Source organism: Marmota monax, unplaced genomic scaffold (genome assembly GCF_021218885.2).
Source record: "Marmota monax isolate L192 unplaced genomic scaffold, Marmota_monax_Labrador192_F-V1.1 WCK01_AAM20220418_F8-fsc01040, whole genome shotgun sequence".
Taxonomy (NCBI): domain Eukaryota; kingdom Metazoa; phylum Chordata; class Mammalia; order Rodentia; family Sciuridae; genus Marmota; species Marmota monax.
This window is the reverse complement of record NW_026694033.1, coordinates 35,498-54,869: the sequence shown is the minus strand read 5'-3', so window position 1 is coordinate 54,869 and position 19,372 is coordinate 35,498. Positions and strand designations below refer to the sequence as shown.

The 19,372-nt window shown below is 39.5% G+C and overlaps 1 protein-coding gene across 1 annotated transcript in view; it reads left to right on the top strand.

Moving 5' to 3' along the window:
• The window catches only part of LOC124106465 (contactin-associated protein-like 3), a gene marked incomplete at both ends in the record, with an annotated part of 93,931 nt that overhangs the window by 49,619 nt on the left and 24,940 nt on the right, over nt 1–19,372 (top strand). Inside the window, 2 exon segments of the mRNA XM_046464071.1 lie at nt 15,172–15,369; nt 19,084–19,240. Of these exon segments, the coding sequence (XP_046320027.1) occupies nt 15,172–15,369; nt 19,084–19,240 (355 nt within the window).

The window sequence follows — 19,372 nt, the reverse complement described above, 5'->3', positions numbered from 1 at the left end:
ATCTCTCGTCCCTGCTTAATGGAAATCTTTTTCTCATGCTCTTCCTCCCTGATCTGTTTTGAGTTGCCCTCCTTATATCAAAGAAGACATTCGGCATTAGTTTTTAAGGGATAGGCTAGCTTCACTTAGCATAATCTGCTCTAATGACATCCATTTCCGTGCAAATGCCATGATTTTTCTATTTTTTTAGTGCTGAGTAATATTCCATTGTGTATAAATGCCACATTTTTTTTTATCCATTCATCCATTGAAGGGCATCTAGGTTGGCTGAGGAATCTTCAGTCATACCAACAGGAATTTGCAGTAATAGTCAAGAACTCATGGATTGGTTGTCCATTGCCTTGAAACTGTTGGAAAATTGTTTTTCTGATAGTAAATTTCTATATCAGTATTAGGAAAAATTTAGACACTTTCCTGATAGTATTATTCAAAGAAAGGGACACAATTTCATGCAATCCTAAGGAAAACTAACTTCATACATGTAGTGCCAGGAGAAACCATAGTCTGGTCATTCTGCTATCTCCAATTTTAAACCACAATCATATATACTTGATGTGCATCATTTAGTGATATGATTAAAATTGTATACATATATCATGGTAGTGTTATAAAGAAATATCTATAGTAATGTCAACGTTGAGGTACCATTGTTGTTAAGAAGTATCCTGGGAACGATTCATAGAGATGACTGAAATCCTGAACTATGTACCTTTCCAGCTGTGCACATCATTCGTGGCACAACATAGTCCAGGAGATCATGAGACAAGCTCTCTAACATCAGGGAGATAATCTGAGAAACAAACACCCCTCAAACAAGGGTCTACGGAGTGATGTTTCCAGCTTAGTCCAGTTCCCTATTGTACTAGGCACGAATGTCCTTTATGCACTGGAGAAATCAAGCTGCCCCCCAGAGTGGGCATTCTGTGTGGAAGGATGTGTAAATAACAGGTTATTTAACAGATTTCTGAAATAGGTTCCATTTGAAGAATTCACATATGGTACAAGGAAGGAAAGGACAGGGAAGAGATGAGAAAAACAGATCACACATGAAAAAGAAATTTTCAAAAAAAAAATTTTTGTTAGAGCTGATAGTAAAGACTGGGGGATACTCATGGTTAAGACTCCCTTTAATATCTGGGATCAGGAAGGAGTCATGTTAGATATGGTGCCATCCTGCTGTCACTATAGTCACTTCATGACTTCTCTTTGGCATATCTGAATTGTAAACTTCACTCTTCATTCACTTAAGAGTCATTATTAAGTAAAGAAAGAATTATTTGAATACAAGCACGGTGACACCATGACAGTTGATCTGATATTCAAGATGGCTACTAAATGACTAGTGTAGACACTCTGGACAGAGGGAAGAATCATGTCTCAAGCAGGATGGAATAGGATGGCATGGGATTTCATCATATTACTAAGAATGAAGCACAACTTAAAGCATAAATTATTTATTTCTGGAATTTTCCATTCAGTATTTTCAGACCACAGGTAACTGAAATCCTAAAAAGTGAAACTGCAGATAAGGGTTATGATTTGGGTAATTGTGTAGCAAAGAGGAGCCAGCTCAACTGGCTCACATACAATTTACATTATAGTTTTTTTTTTAAACCTATAGGATGAGTGGTGTTAGATTTTCTGCTGAACTTTTTACATTTGTTTATTTTTACAGATTTTTTTTGTTTCTTTCACTTCTATCTTCTTGCTAGTATTCCCTTCTCTACTTAATCAAACAGCTCCATTTTTAATCCTCCATTTGATTCATACATTCATTTAATCATTCCACAAGTTTAATTTATACCACCAATTCCCAGATACTGTGCTGTTTGAGGAAGAAAATAAAAATAAACTGCTCTCCTAGACCTTCAGTCAAGTGAGGTGAACACCTATTAATTCATTTAACTCAAACATTTCAAGAATACTATACATTTTGTATTTGCTATGTTCATACAAGCTTTGCTATAGGAAATTTGTTAACAGAGGCCCTGAGTGTGGGTGCAGTCACAATTAAACTGCTGGTGAAGGCACCTTTGTTGCAACAGATATTTTCATTGCTTGGACAGTGTCCTGGTTGTTTCCGTTCTGTCTTTTTTCATCACAAAAATTGAGATTGGCAATATGCATAGCATCATTGAACATTCATTGTGTTTTGTTTGCAAATGTTACTTGTTTTACAGATTCTGTAATGTTGAAATGTGAGGAATTAAAAGAAATAGTAAAGAAAGAATAATGATTGTCCTGTACTATGACCCCCACATCTCTTTTATACTGGCATTTGCCTGGAAAGAGCCCTCCCCTCTCCTATTTGGGGCAGCTTACACTGGCTGGATTTCTGTAGCTTCTAACAGTAGTTGCTAAACAGGCATGCCAGTATGTCTTCAGAAGGGAAATGCCACAGCAGGTCCCTTAAACTGTACCCAGAGGGGAGAAATGCAAATGCTGCAGGGAAGTTTATTTTGCTGTTCTTTCTTCCAAAAAACAAAATGCAACAGCCTTGCCATGAAATGAGATTTGATGAACAATAAAAATACAAATGCTGAGAACCTGGCTAGGTCAACAGCCCACCTGAGAGTTGCCTTAATAGTCTAACATGTCTAGAATAATAACTTTAAGTCTTAGACACCTCTTGACCCATTCTCTTCATTTACTAAACATAGAAATTGAGGCTCAGAGAAATTCATTTTTTTACTTTTCCAAGATGATAGATAATAATTCATACTTTCTATTGATGATGGCATACTGTTCTGTCTATATCTAATTTTATAAGTGTATATACAATGTTATCTGTGAACAAATGATTTTGCTATAGTGCCATGTAGTAGGTTGAAATCCAAAGGGAGACACTAATAATACCATCTCATGTTAAATGAGCATTTGGAATATGCCAGGCCTGGAAAGAGAACAAGCTCATATATGAGTTGCCTCAAGAGAGCAAAAGTCCTTTTAGTGTGACAGTGGCAACCACGTATATGGATGAGCAGACAGACTCCCATAATTTTGTTCGATGTGACTTAGAAACTGAAATGACACCCCTTTCAATATCATGGGAATGAGGCTGTGAAGAACAGAAATCCCCCTTTTTTTTTTAGAAAGAAATTTTTTTTAATATTTATTTTTTAGTTTTTGGTGGACACAACATCTTTATTTTATTTTTATGTGGTGCTGAGGATTGAACCCAGTGACCCGTGCATGCCAGCCAAGCGCACTACCGCTTGAGCCACATCCCCAGCCCCAGAAATCTTTTTAAGTGAACTTTCAGGAGAGAGCTGTTGATGCTGTGGAGTGGTAGGGATCTAGGTACATCTCACTGAATCTTCCTGTGTTGAAAATATTCAGGTAAATCATGGAAAATCCCAAGACTCCACAACAGGAAGGACAGTCCCCTAATATAAAAACTGATCAAAAGGACCCACATTTGTGGAGCCATGACACCCTGGGCTTTCCCAGGACTCTGGGGTCTGAGCTCGGCTCTGAAGGCCATCACTAGGAGCCTGAAAACTATCACTTAGAGCTGATAGCCCTTCAACTCAGTAAGGCACAGATACCAAATCATCCTTGGCTTTGACAAATGGACAGTGTGGTGGGGCCCAGTAACTCTGAGATTTAGGGCAGAGACAGGAATGGGTTGACCAATGTCTTATATGTGAACATGAATGTCCATGATGTAGTTCTGTTGTTCTATTTTCTACTGGAGTTTTATCATATGAAATACAGGATAGGGTTTAGTTTAGAAGGTACCTAGGAAGCCCTCAGACCTCCACCATCTTTGAACATCTTTACTAATTCAGAAAGTTTGGTGACTAGCACTAAGTTGCCCAGAAATGTGTGGTGAAGTTGAATCATTTCATTAAGTTGGGCAAGTAAATTTTTCTAGGCCTCCATTTACTCATCTGTAAAGTAAGAGAGTTGGACTTAATAAAAGATAACAGCCATCTCTAACCTGTGTTTCTCTCTGAATAGGAAGATAGTGGAAGAACTTTGGAGAAAGCCGTCATGGGGCTTCACTTCTCAGAGGCACAATACATTGACCAACTTTCCTTGTATATGCAAGGTGGCCGCTAGTGATTTTAAAGTGTGTCCTTATTCATGATACTGAGTGTAATTTTTTTGAACAGTTCTTTAACTGAAGATATAATGTTACAAGTTACTTCATGTAGACACATTGCTGTCCTAGTCTTCTCTGAATTTGTACACCCGTTCCTCATTAGGCGAAATGTAGGCAGCTGGCTTCTTCTCCAAAGAGGTGGTGTGCAGACATGTATTGGACTTCTCTTTTAGGCATCTTCTCTTGACTCAGTTTCCAAAGTGGCAGAATCAATTTCCATGAGTGACAGATCTATTAATTTTAAATGCATCTGATTTTTTCTTAGTGAGCTCTTTCTTCTTTTTGGAGAGGTGGACATGAACATAGCAGATGTGCTTAGGATATTTGCATACTTGAATGTGTAAAATAAACATATTTCTTAGTCATCAAGACAATTTTTTTCCTATAAATGTTCCTTACATAGCTCAAAGGTGTATTACTCTGTGGACAGTTTCAAAAATTGGAAAGCAGACATACTTTAGCAAAATAAACAGAAGCCAAGGGATATTGTATAATATAATGTCAGTGTTGTTGTTTGTATCAGGCTTAATCAAACCAAACCATCAAGTTAATTTAGCTGCATGTTTATTTGCCTGAACTTCAGAGGGTGGACTAGGTGCTGCCAGTGATCACCCTTTATGAGTGCAGATGAAAGGGGTTCCAGCAAGTTGGAGGAACATGTTTTCTTGTGATAGTTCAAAAATTCTTTTAAAATTTGCCCACAGTTAAAATTATTTTCTCAGTTCTATCTGGCTATTCAGACTACAGAGCAGCTATTTATTGTTTCAAAGTGGTGTTCTCTTAAATTCTATTGTCTGTTTCCTCATCCTTGAAAACTAAATCATATTACGTGATCTCAAAGTTCTCTTATAGGTAACAGTTTTTGAGATTCGTGAAAGTTATTTGTTGTGAAATGTTAGAGAAACCTGGTGTTTTTACTTGGGACCTTTTAAATAATCTCACTATAAAGAGCAATCATTTAAATTATGATTGTTTTTTTAGAAGAATAGTTTGAGAGATTATTTTCAATCATCTCCTCTTTTGTACTTGAAGGACGAGATTTCTTTTGTTATGTTTTAATGATGCAAGACCATAAATCTATCACACTGACCACTAGCCTATATGAACTGTTAAGGCACATCGTTTATCTTTATTTCATAAACCATGAAAATAAATGATAGTATGGCATTGTAATTGATGAGCTCCCAAGCCTTACACAGTCTTCTACCTATTTTCTTTTTTTTTTATTTTATTATTTTTTTTAATTGGTTGTTCAAAACATTACGAAGCTCATGACATATCATCTTCCATACATTTGATTCAAGTGGGTTATGAACTCCCATTTTTTACCCCAAATACAAGTTGCAGAATCACATCGGTTACACATCCACATTTTTACATAATACCATATTAGTGACTGTTGTATTCTGCTACCTTTCCTATCCCCTACTATTCCCCCTCCCCTTCCCTCTCATCTTCCCTCTCTACCCCATCTGCTGTTGTTTAATTCTCTCCCTTGTTTTTTTTTCCCCTTTCCCCTCACAAACTCTTATATGTAATTTTGTGTAACAATGAGGGTCTCCTTCCATTTCCATAGTTTCCCTTCTCTCTCCCTTTCTCTCCCCCCACTCGTCTCTGTTTAATGTTAATCTTTTCCTCATGCTCTTCTTCCCTGTTCTGATCTTAGTTGCTCTCTTTATATCAAAGAAGACATTTGGCATTTGTTTTTTAAGAATTGGCTAGCTTCACTTAGCATAATCTGCTCTAATGCCATCCATTTCCCTGCAAAATCCGTGATTTTGTCATTTTTTAGTGCTGCGTAATACTCCATTGTGTATAAATGCCACAGTTTTTTAATCCATTCATCTATTGAAGGGCATCTGGGTTGATTCCAAAGTCTAGCTATTGTGAATTGTGCTGCCATGATCATTGATGTGGCAGTATCCCTATAGTATGCTCTTTTAAGGTCCTCAGGGAATAGACCGAGAAGGGCGATAGCTGGGTCACATGGTGGTTCCATTCCCAGCTTTCCTAGGAATCTCCATACTGCTTTCCATATTGGCCACACCAGTTTGCAGTTCCACCAGCAATGTACAAGTGTACCCTTTTCCCCACATCCTCGCCAGCACTTATTGTTGCTTGACTTCATAATGGCTGCCAATCTTACTGGAGTGAGATGGTATCTTAGGGTGGTTTTGATTTGCATTTCTCTGACTGCTAGAGATGGTGAGCATTTTTCATGTACTTATTGATAGATTGTATGTCCTCCTCTAAGAAGTGTCTGTTCAGGTCCTTCGCCCATTTGTTGATAGGGTTGTTTGTTATCTTGTTGTTTAATTTTTTGAGTTCTTTGTATATTCTGGATATTAGGGCTCTATCTGAAGTGTGAGGAGTAAAGATTTGTTCCCAGGATGTACGTTCCCTATTTACCTCTCTTATTGTTTCTCTTGCTGAGAAAAAACTTTTTAGTTTGAGTAAGTCCCATTTGTTGATTCTAGTTATTAACTTTTGTGCTATGGGCGTCCTATTAAGGAATTTGGAGCCCGACCCCACAATGTGTAGATCGGAGCCAACTTTTTCTTCTATCAGGTGCAGAGTCTCTGATTTGATATCTAGGTCCTTGATCCATTTTGAATTTACTTTTGTGCATGGCGAGAGAAAGGGGTTCAGCTTCATTTTGTTGCATATGGATTTCCAGTTTTCCCAGCACCATTTGTTGAAGATGCTATCCTTTCTCCATTGCATGCTTTTAGCGCCTTTATCAAATATAAGAAAGTTGTAATTTTGTGGATTGGTCTCTGTGTCCTCTATTCTGTACCATTGATCCACCCGCCTGTTTTGGTACCAGTACCATGCTGTTTTTGTTACTATTGCTCTGTAGTACAGTTTGAAATCTGGTATCGCTATACCTCCCGATTCACACTTCCTGCTTAGAATTGCTTTTGCTATTCTGGGTCTTTTGTTTTTCCATATGAATTTCATGATAGCTTTATCTATTTCTACCAGAAATGCCATTGGGATTTTGATTGGCATTGCATTGAACCTGTAGAGAACTTTGGGTAATATCGCCATTTTGATGATATTGGTTCTGCCTATCCATGAACAGGGTACATTTTTCCATCTTCTAAGATCTTCTTGTATCTCTCTCTTTAGGGTTCTGTAGTTTTCATTGTATAAATCTTTCACCTCTTTTGTTAGGTTGATTCCTAAGTATTTTATTTTTTTTGAGGATATTGTGAATGGGGTGCTTTTCCTCATTTCCATTTCAGAAGTTTTGTTACTGATATACAGGAATGCCTTTGATTTATGCGTGTTGATTTTATATCCTGCCACTTTGCTGAATTCATTTATTAGTTCTAGTAGTTTCTTTGTAGACCCTTTTGGGTCTTCTAAGTATAGGATCATATCGTCCGCAAATAGTGATATTTTAAGTTCTTCTTTTCCTATTTTTATGCCTTTAATTTCTTTTGTCTGTCTAATTGCTCTGGCTAGTATTTCAAGGACTAAATTAAATAGAAGTGGTGAGAGAGGGCATCCCTGTCTTGTTCCAGATTTTAGCAGGAATGCCTTCAGTTTTTCTCCATTTAGAATGATGCTAGCCTGAGGCTTAGCATATATAGCTTTTACAATGTTGAGGTAAGTTCCTGTTATCCCCAGTTTTTCTAGTGTTTTGAACATAAAAGGATGCTGTCCTTTGTCGAATGCTTTTTCTGCATCTATCGAGACGATCATATGGTTCTTATCTTTAAGTCTATTGATGTGGTGAATAATATTTATTGATTTCCGTATATTGAACCAACCTTGCATCCCAGGGATGAATCCTACTTGATCATGGTGCACAATTTTTTTGATATGCTTTTGTATTCGATTTGCCAGGATTTTATTGAGAATTTTTGCATCTATGTTCATTAGAGATATTGGTCTGTAGTTTTCTTTCTTTGAGGTGTCTTTGTCTGGTTTCGGGATCAGGGTGATGTTGGCTTCATAGAATGAATTTGGAAGAGCTCCTTCTTTTTCTATTTCTTGAAATAGCTTGAAAAGTATTGGTATTAATTCTTCTTTGAAGGTTTTGTAAAACTCCGCTGTATACCCATCTGGTCCAGGGCTTTTTTTGGTTGGTAGTCTTTTGATGGCTTCTTCTATTTCTTCCTTTGTTATTGGTCTGTTTAAATTGTGTGTGTCTTCCTGACTCAATCTGGGCAGCTCATATGACTTAAGAAATTTATCGATGTCTTCACTGTCTTCTATTTTATTAGAATATAGGGTTTCAAAATACTTTCTAATTATCTTCTGTATTTCTGTAGTGTCTGTTGTGATATTGCCTTTTTCATCCCGTATGTTAGTGATTTGAGTTTTCTCTCTTCTTCTCTTCGTTAGCATGGCTAAGGGTCTGTCGATCTTATTTATTTTTTCAAAGAACCAACTTTTAGTTTTATCAATTTTTTCAATGGTTTTTTTTGTTTCAATTTCGTTGATTTCCGCTCTGATTTTAATTATTTCTTGTCTTCTGCTATATTTGCTGTTATTTTGCTCTTCCTTTTCTAGGGTTTTGAGATGTAGTGTGAGTTCGTATATTTGTTGGTTTTTTCTTTTTTAGAGGAATGAACTCCAGGAAATGAATTTCCCTCTTAAAACTGCTTTCATTGTGTCCCATAGATTCCGGTATGTTGTGTCTGAATTGTCGTTTATCTCTAAGAATTTTTTGATTTCCTCCTTTATGTCTTCTGTAACCCATTGATCATTCAGTAACATATTGTTTATTTTCCATGTGATGCAGGATTTTTCCTTCCTTCTTTTTTCATTGATTTCCAGTTTCATTCCATTATGATCAGATATGGTGCATGGTATTATCTCCACTCCTTTATATTTACTAAGAGTTGCCCTATGGCAGAATATATGATCTATCTTTGAGTACGATCCATGTGCTGCTGAGAAGAACGTGTATCCACTTGATGATGGTTGATATATTCTATATATGTCGGTTAAGTCTAGGTTATTGATTGTGTCATTGAGTTCTATAGTTTCTTTATTCAGCTTTTGTCTGGAGGATCTAATGGCGAGAGCGGTGTGTTGAAGTCACCCATAATTATTGTGTTGTGGTCAATTTGACTCTTGAACTTGAGGAGAGTTTGTTTTATGAACGTTGCTGCACCATTATTTGGTGCATATAAATTGATAATTGTTATGTCTTGTTGGTGAATAGTTCCTTTTAACAGGATATAGTGTCCTTCTTTATCCCTTTTGATTAACTTAGGTTTGAAGTTGATTTTATTCGATATGAGTATGGCCATTCCTGCTTGCTTCCGAGGGCCATGTGAGTGGTATGATTTTTCCCAACCTTTCACCTTCAGCCTGTGTATGTCTTTTCCTATCATATGAGTCTCCTGAAGGCAGCATATTGTTGGATTTGTTTTTTTGATCCAGGTTACCAGCCTGTGTCTCTTGATTGGTGAGTTTAGTCCATTAACATTTAAGGTTACAATTGAAATATGATTTGTACTTCCAGTCATGTTTATTTATTTATTTATTTTAGTTTGGCTAGTTTTTACTTTTTGGTTGTTTTCCTCTCCCTTTACTGAGATACCTCCTGCTGTTCGTTTTGGGCACTGTTTTTCCATTCCTCTTCTTGTAGAATTTTGCCCAAAATGCTTTGCAGTGCTGGTTTTCTGGCTGCAAAATCTTTTAGCTTTTGTTTATCATGAAAGATTTTAATTTCATTGTCAAATCTGAAGCTTAAGTTTGCTGGATACAGTATTCTTGGTTGGAATCCATTATTTTTCAGCGTTTGAAATACATTGTTCCAGGATCTTCTCGCTTTCAAAGTCTGTGATGAAAAATCAGCCGTTAACCTAATTGGTTTACCCCTGAATGTAATCTGCCTCCTTTCCCTCGTAGCTTTTAATATTCTCTCCTTGTTCTGTATGTTGGCTATCTTCATAATTATATGTCTTGGAGTTGGCCTATTACAGTTTTGGATGTTTGGGGTCCTGTAGGCTTCCAGGATTTGGCAATCCATTCCATCTTTCATCTCAGGGAAGTTTTCTAGGATTATTTCATTCAATAGGTTGTCCATTCCTTTGGCTTGAATCTCTGTGCCTTCTTCTATCCCAATGACTCTCAAATTTGGTTTTTTGATGAGATCCCATATCTCTTGGATAGATTGCTCGTGAGATTTAAGCATCTTTTCAGTATTGACTATATTCTTTTCAAGTTTATAAACTTTGTCTTCATTATCTGATGTTCTGACTTCTACTTGATCTAGTCTATTTGTAATATTCTCGTTAGCATTTTTAATCTGGTTTATGGTTTCTTGCGTTTCTAAAATCACTGTTTGGTTTTTTTTTAAGATCTCTATCTCCTGGTAAAGCTCGTTCTTTGCAGTTTGAATTTGTTTGTTTAGTTGGTTTTCAAAATATACTTTCAATTCTTGGATTTGCTGTCTCATGTCTTCTCTAAAATTCCATTCCATCTGAGTTAGGTATGCCTTGATTTCTTTCCCTGTCCATGTTTCTGATGCTTCTAGGTCCTCCTGTAGATTTAAGTTGTCCTGCATTATCTGTACTCCTTTTTTCCCTGTTTTTTTCATGTTGTTCACGTTACTTTCCAGCTCTGTTTGACTGCTTTGTAACTGCTTTCTCCTATACATTTGTTTTGGCTTTGTTTATATCTGTTGTTTCTCCTTTGTGGTGGGAGATTATACCTATAGATGTTGGGCTTTATTGTACTTTAGAGCTGATTCATTCAATTTATAAAGGGCTTCCGGATTTTGTATGCATATAGTGATTTGTTTTTTGTTCTTAGGACTTTATGTTAGGTGCTATGAAGGTATAAGGGTTAGTATGTCTTGGCTACTTTAGAAGATTGCTCTACTGAAGGGGGATGCTAACCGTCAATTGGATCAGGGTGTTGGTAGTAGCTAGGTATTTAGGAGCACTATAGACGGCCTTGAAACATTTACCTGTTTGCATTTAGACAGTTACACGAAATGGAGGATGTAATGCTTGGGATGAAAGTTGGGGGGAAGGGGAAGGAAGGTGCTCTTGAAAAGAAAGAAGGATGGGGAGTTAGATAGCATAGAGGAGAATGGAAAGAACAATAAAACTTGGAAGGGGAGAGAAAGAGGGAAAAAGGGAGAGAAAAAATAAAATAAAATAAGAAATAAAATTAGGTCTTAGAGATCCATTTTCTTCTCTTCCCATAAGCAAAGCTGTGCCCTCCGGGCTGAGATTTGCCCTCAATGTGTCAACAGCAATCCCTGTAAGGCGGCTCCTGGGAGTCTCTCAATCCTGTTGGTCCAGAGCCATTTCACTTCTACAGCTCCTCCTCCCCTTCCTCCTGCCAGCCAGCCAGGTCCTGTGCACCGGAGGAGGTTCTCCAAGGATTTGGTTACACTTTCAGCCCCTCTGGGTGCTCTATTTCCCTAATGACTGAGCACTCTCTCTGTCATTCATCTAAGCCCCAGTGCTGTGGAGCTGTGTTCTGGGAGTCAATAGTTTAATTTTTCTGGACCCCTTTGGTGGGCACACCTTCGGAGTCTGGCGGCTAAGACCATTGGTGTCGCCACTGGTGGTAATGGGAGTTGGGGGTCGAGGATCCCATCTGCTTCCCTCAGCCCCTACAATCACGACCACTCTGCTGGCAGTAGGAGGAGTTGGGGGTCTGGAGTGTCCTCTGTTTCCCTCCGCCCCTACTGTCACGCCCTCTCAGTTGGCGGTTGGGGGAGTTGGGGGTGGGGAGTCTTCTCTGCTTCCCTCCGCCCCTACAGTCACGCCCACATCACTGGCAGTATTGGGAGTTGGGGGTCGAGAGTCCTTTGGCCCTTACAGTCACACCCACGGAGAGATTTTGAAGTTTCCCGGTTGTTTGTATCTGATGCAGGTGGGAGTCCCACACCTGCTAAAGTAGATTCCGCTGGGAAGGAATCTCTTTGGCCGAACTTTGGTGACTTCCCCTCTCTGCAATGGCGGGCCCCTGCCTCCTTGCTGGAGTGTCTGAAGGGAGGGGTGGAACTGGCTTGTCTCTGGTCTGACCCAATCTCTGGTTTTAGTTCCCAGTTTGCTATTTCATAAAGGCTTGGTTAGATTTCCTTCACGTTGTCTCAGGGGAGGGAGCCTTTTGCCGGGTGGGTGGGGCCATTCGCAGTGGGGGCGGGGCCGTTAGCAGAGCTGGGAGGGCACAGTCCGTCTGCCAGGTGGGGACCCTTCTCGCTGCGCAGGGCCGCTGGGGGCCGCCTGCAGAGCCTGGGGCGCTGGCCGCAGGCGGGGCGCCAGCAGAGCCCAGAGGGCGGGGGGGGGGCCTGTTTGCTGGGTGGGCTGGGCCGTTTGCAGAGCCAGGCGGGCAAGGGGCCGTTAGCCATGCGGGCGGGGCGTTAGCAGAGCCAGGAGGGCGCAGGCCATTTGCCAGGCCAGGCGGGGACCCTTCTCGCCGCACCGGCCGCCGGGGGCCGCTTGTAAAACCCGGTAGGCAGTGGCCTCGTGGCTAAGAGCCGGGAGGGCGGGGTGGCCGATCACAGAGCGAGCGGGGCCGCCAGGAGAGCCAGGATGGCAGGGCCGTCTGCAGGGCCAGGCGGGGACCCTTCTCGCTGCGCAGGCCGCCGGGGGCCGCCTGCAGAGCCGAGCCTGCGCTGGCCGGGGGCGGGGCCGCCAACAGAGCGGGGCCGTTAGCAGAGCCAGGAGGGCGCAGGCCGTTTGTCAGGCCAGGCGGGGACCCTTCTCACCACGCTGGCCGCTGGGGGCCGCTTGTACAACCCGGTAGGTAGCGGCCCGTGGCTAAGAGCCGGGTGGGCGGGGTGGCCGATCACAGAGTGAGCGGGGCCGCCAGGAGAGCCAGGATGGCGGGGCCGTCTGCTGGGCCAGGCGGGAACCCTTCTCGCTGCCCCGGGCTACCGGGGGCCACTTGCAGAGCCGGTTGGGCGGTGGCTGCGGGATTGGACCTCTGAGCCCCTGTGGCCGGCCAAGATTCACTTGTCTGGGGCCAACTGTCACCTCTAATATAACTTACTACTTCCTGGCAGGTCTCCTTTCAGCGGAATTTTGCTAGAAGTTCCTCAGTAGGTAGAATGTAGCTGTTTTAATGGGTGTTTCTGATCCAGTTAATGTGGAGATACTGAAAGTGCTGCTTCCCTGCCGGCCGCCATGTTGGATCTCTACCTATTTTCTTTTACACTGTTAAATCCTTCTTGTGGTAGACTAGATAATTACAGAAACTAAATGCCACCTCATTTATGTAATTTTTCATGAATATGTTGAAATACAAATTGCCCTGTGAAAATACAATTAAAGGGGAAAAAGCATACTATGGAATTCAAGTGGCTATAAGAATGCTCATAGCCTCCTTTAGCCAACAGAGAGGGTGATGACCTTTTAAATCTTTTATTCTAATGCCATTGAATATAAAATGGACTTTAGTCCTGCCAGTTCACAGTTTGTTCTGGTTCTTGCTTGTTTTCGGATATTTTGTGACCTTGCTTTTCACAGGCTTTGAGCCAAAGTTCTTTTCCCTGACTCTGGAGTTCTTGGATTTCTGTTTTTATCTGCTGCATTTTAGACCTATAAACAGCAATGTGGCTGTCAGATTTGTCCCTTGCTACATGGTATGGAAGATAAGCCAGGTACTAGGTCTCCACAGCAGGGGCAGGGTCCTATGGGGACTTCTGAGGGGGTTCCTTTTGTTTTGATTTTTAAATCTTGTTCATGTAGCAGCCATTAAAGAGAATAAAAATAAACTCTGTACACAACTGTTTTGTGTCTTCAGTAACTTGGAATTTTTCTATAGAAAGAGAAACTCATCATTTTATCAAGTTCACATTATACAGAGGTGGTCATGTGATTTGATGTTATAGAGAAGACTTAAGGCATCTTCAAGTCGGCTTTATACCATTGAAGTAAGCTTTTATACCTTTATGATGTAAGGTGAATTGGGGGAGAAAGTGAGAGAAGTCAAAAGTTTTTTCTTCCATAAATATTTTGGAATGTATTTTCATTTCTTCTAATTTCCTTCATTAAAAAATAGGTAATGTAACAGAAATATGTCAGAATTTGTCAGCTGACATTGGTGTCACTGTGGTTATTACCAGGAATAGGTATATTAGATGTTCAAATGTCTTGTGTATTTTAGTATTGACCACAGAATGAGTTGCTGATGCCATATTAGTCAATTTTAATCAAAAATATTTATTTTAGGGTTGGGACTGTAGCTCAGTGGTAAAGCACTTTTCTAGCATACACAAAACCCTGAGTTTAATCCCCAACACCTCAAAAGATTGATTTTATATTATTTTTCATTATTATATAGACTTTTTCTTCCACAAATGTGTCTGTTATACAAACATTTGATTTTCTAAGAAAAAGGTACTTGGGTACTTGATATGGAAAAGATTATGCTTCTTAAAATGATAATATCTTGGCATTTGCAGGTAAATGGATGGAGTTGGAGAATATAATGCTAAGTGAAGTTAGTCCCAAAAAACCAAATGTTTTACTTGATATAAGGACGCTGATTCATAATGGGGTTGTTGGGGAGCATGGGAGGATTAGACAAACTCTAAATAGAGCAAAGGGAGGGAGGGGAATGGAGGGGGCATAGGAGTAGGAAAGTCAGTAGAATGAGATGAACATCATTACCTACCCTAAGTACATGTATGAAGACATGAATGATGTGACTATTTTATGTACAACCAGAGATATAAAAAACTGTGCTCTATATGTATAATATGAATTATAATGCATTCTTCTGTTATATAATATATAACAAATTAGAATTAAAAAGATAAATATTTATAACTTGTGGTATTATATCACAGAAATTCACAAGTGGACCTTTTAGCAATGTTGACTAAATTGTCAAACAGATTTCACCAAAGATAATTCCTGCAAATACACAGTAATGTAAATTTCAATAAAACTTCAAATTTTAATACTGATATCTTAAGAATTCCAATTATGCTGTTCTTAATCTCAAAGAGATCTGATGATTAAAAAAAACTTAATTCAGATAAGAGATGCCTCTGATGTTCATACTCATTTCAGGTATTTCAGCCTAGTCAAGTTCTGCTTTCTCCCTCCCAACCCCTTTCTGCCCACAAGACTCTGCATGGACTTCAGTGCAGCACAATGGCTCCCACCTGGCCAGAGTCAAAAGCTCTCATGGAGAAAGCCCACAGCCTGTGATTTTCAAGTACATGGCCAGCATGGACCAACTCCAGGCCCTAATTGACCAGGCGGACCACTGCCAACAGGAGCTAGCTTTCCACTGCAGGAAGTCAAGGCTTTCAGCTCACCTTGGTAAGTCATCAGCCATTGCAGACTTTAGTTCCCAGGAGCTTGCAGCAAGCAGGTGTAGATTCATGAGACTCCTGTATCCACAGCACCAAGGTCACAGCCTGGAAAGTACAAAGATGCTTTTCCCTGGGGACAAAGAGCCAAGGCAGTAGTTGCTCTTCTTTGCTGAAAGCTTGAGTGGTCTGAAGTCTCTTCCCAGGCTCACTTGGGCAACTGAGCAGTAAAGATGTTCTGATGAGGCCCTTGTTCATACATTATGAGGGGCAGCATTTCCTCACTGTGTTTTATCTCAGAAAAGATTGCTAACAGCATGGCTTAGTTATTTGAAGGTGATTATTCCATGAGATTATCTCTCAGACTGAATGCAACTAGTATCTTGGATAATTGCTAATTAGAGAAAAGAGTTGGTGTCTTACAGTTCTTTTAGGACTCAAGGTAATTCTGCTGATAGCTGATTATTTATTTTTAATCCACACTGGAAAATTCTGTTATGGGTTTTATATCTTCTCCCTTTGAAGCCATTCAATTTGTGAATATGTCCAACCCTGCTGCCATCATGATACTTCTTTGGTTTTCTGGAGGCTGGTCTGCCTTCTCTGATCAGGCATGCTGGGGAGTGGTAGGCAGAATTCTCTGAGGTCATGTTTCAAGTCTGTCACTCAGCATCTGTGGGTTTGAACTATTCTTTAATAGTTCTGAATCTATAGAGCTAAGACACTCATCTCTCTAAGACTTAGTAGTGCAGCATCTATAAAGCATGTTAAATAAATACTATTTATTCACAGCTCTTGTAGTGTATTGCATTTATAGTTAGAGCTAGGAGGCCTAGTACTTATTGTTAGTCCGTTGCTACCATATAGATCACTGAACTAAGATTGTATATTACCAAAAGGATGAGAAAGTCGGCTCCTAGAGATTAAATCAGTGACATAAAACAATCAAAGTTGGGCCATTTAACCAGAGAAAATGAGGCAAATGAAGTAGTGTTTTTTTTTTTTTTTTTTTTTTTTGACTGTTAGTTAACCAATAACAATCAGAAAAAAAAATCACCCAGTGAGTCTGGGAATAAAACTCATGTATTCCCATCATATGGCCTATTCCAGAAGTGGAGAATTGCCTAGATAGTAAAGAATTTCTACCTGAAGGGGTGGTGTGTTTCTAGTGATATGCACATATTTATTTGATTGTTGCCTTTCCATATAAGTATTTCAAACAACAAGAGTGACACAAATAAGTGTTTTATTGGGCTTAGGACAAAAGAAAGACAGAGAAAAGAATTTTAAACTTATTAAACCCTTTCTAAAGAAAATAAAAGGAATACATTATAGATACTCAAAATTTGTGAATTTCTTACATGCTGTCTCTGGAGAATTTTCAGTAGACACTTAATTCAGACAAATTCAGTTACAGACCCATGTATGTTCAGAAGCTTTAAACCAGAGAGAGATAAGATAGGCAGCTAGTGTAGCCCAGTTCATTCAAATCATTACACTAATTGGCTTTGTGTCATCAATCAATGCAAATAGGTATGCAGAACATGGATGTTGCCCTTGTGTAGAAGGTGTAATGCCAACCAAAGCCTTCAACTAAAGCCTTCCTTAGAATGTTGCAGAGTGAGAAGATCAAGAAAAACTTCAATAGGGGGAGCAAATAGCATCAGGTTAGAGGGGCAAATAGCATTCAAGATACAGATCCATTTCATTTCCAGAAATTTTTATTAAACAAATTCTCAGAAAGTATTAGGAACCAATACCTCGATTAATCACAAGTAGAGACTCGGGAACAGCAAGATGGGCCATAGTTTAGTAGTATTTTTGTTGTTTGATTTTGCAACTTACCTTGAAGGAAAGGTTAGGCACCAAGAAGGTGAGTCTTCTCAGTTCCAAATAAAGAGCCAAGCCATGTCATAGGGGGAAAAGAAGAAATAAAAAAAGAATAAACATGTATCTCTAAGCAATTTTTAACACACAATAGGGAATGTCAGCCTGGTGCAGTATCACATGCCAGTGGGAAATGGCTCAGGAGGCTAAGGAAGGAGGATCAGGAATTCAAAGCCAGCCTCAGCAAAAGCAAGGCACTAAGCAACTCAGCGAGACCCTGTCTCTAGATACAATACCAAATAGGGCTGGGGATGTGGCTCAGTGGTTGGGTGCCCCTGAGTTTAATCCCCGCTATCCCTCCTCCTCCCCTGCCAAAATAGGGAATGTCAGTGTTATAAAGACACTTTTTGTCTTCTAGCATCTTCCAGGTCTTTGTATTAGAAAGTTTCAAAGGATACAATCATGGGTGGCTAAAAAGGAAGTGTGACAGTGTTGATGCTGTGGGAAAGTATTCAGTTACCACATTGTGAATGAATACTAAGGTAACTGACAATTGTACCTGTGGCCAAAATACTTGAGGAAGTAGAACAGTATACTTTGTCCGTTGATTCCTTACTTATTCCTCTTCATTTCAGCCTCTGATTCCTTTTGATGTCTTTTTAAATCATTCCCTATACAAATTCTCTTGGTCACTCAAATAAATCTTGAATGGAGCCAAAGACATTCTGTACTTTTAAAAACATTCATTTGTTCCTAATTTATGAATAAAATTATAAACTCCAATACAAACACAAAATTGTTTATATATATATATATATATATATATATATATATATATATATATATATATATGGGTTTTTTGCTGTTAATCTGTGAAAGAATGAATGTTGAATAATTGTTTTTTAAAGTGGAATTTTGAACACATCTATCAAATATCTGTTAAAAGTTCTGCTCCCTAGAGATAAGTTTGCAACAGTTTCTAAAAAGGAAGAAGGCTGGTTGATACTGATTCTTTGCACATGCCTCAACCACTGGTTCAGGGCTGAGTGATGATGAATGCAGTTAGTATGTTTGCAAGCTAAGATGTTGTCAGCAGAAGCAGAGGGCTCCTCTAACAGGGAGCCATCATGCTGCTTGTGAGTTAGGGAGAACAGAGGTCCCATTTCAGATTCTCAGTAGTGAACCAGTGGTGACAGCTGATGGGTTTGAAAGAGCATGTTGAAAATGACAAGCGTCTTTGCAACTGATTTACTGTTACTTCCATTTTCCCTCTGGTCCTGCTTCTCTATGGAGGGGGAAGTGCCCCTCCCCACTTGCATACCACCCACTTTCTAGTCACCTCACTCTCACCCTCACCTGGACTCAGCATCAAGATGAGCCCCCTTAGAGTTGAGGTGGCCTCCGACTCCGTGGCTGAGTTATGGTGGCTCTGAGCAAGTGGTGCTGGAGGACTCAGATATAATTGTCTCAGAGTTGTTCTGAACCCCAAATTCACCTCAAGCATGAAGGTGAATCTCCACAGTTTCCAAATTAAGAGCCAAGCCATTTAGTATGTCCCTAAGGAATTTTTAACACACAATAGGAAATATCAGTGTTACTTTAATTAAAATAGTAAAAGAAACCATATTTTGTATAACAAATTCTTTCATGGCAGTTTAGTATCTCAAACAGATTTTAGGTTCAATGTATAAAATAATAATGTATAAATAGTAATAATTCTCAATATTAATTTTTAAAACATTCAGGAGTCCTTTAAAAATTATCCTCTTGTAGAGTTAAAAATGTGATCACTTCTAAAATAGTCTATTTTTAACATAGGGGGGAATAAAGGAATGATATGGGGAGGCAGGTAGTGGGGGGCAAAGTAGGTGTCACCTTTCTCATACTTGTCTTTCAGATGGAACCCCAGTGAGCTGGTGGGTTGGAAGAACCAATGAAACACACACTTACTGTGGAGGTTCTCTGCCTGATGCTCAAAAGTGTACTTGTGGATTAGAGGGGAACTGCATTGATTCTCAATATCACTGCAACTGTGATGCTGACCAGGATGAATGGTGATTTCCACATGCTTTCCCTGTGCAAACTGTAATTTTTTAATTGCTTAAACTGTGTACCTTAGGCAGATATTAGACAAGATACTACAATAGGGAGAATAAAGAATTTCCCAAGAAGTTAAAGAATAAGTT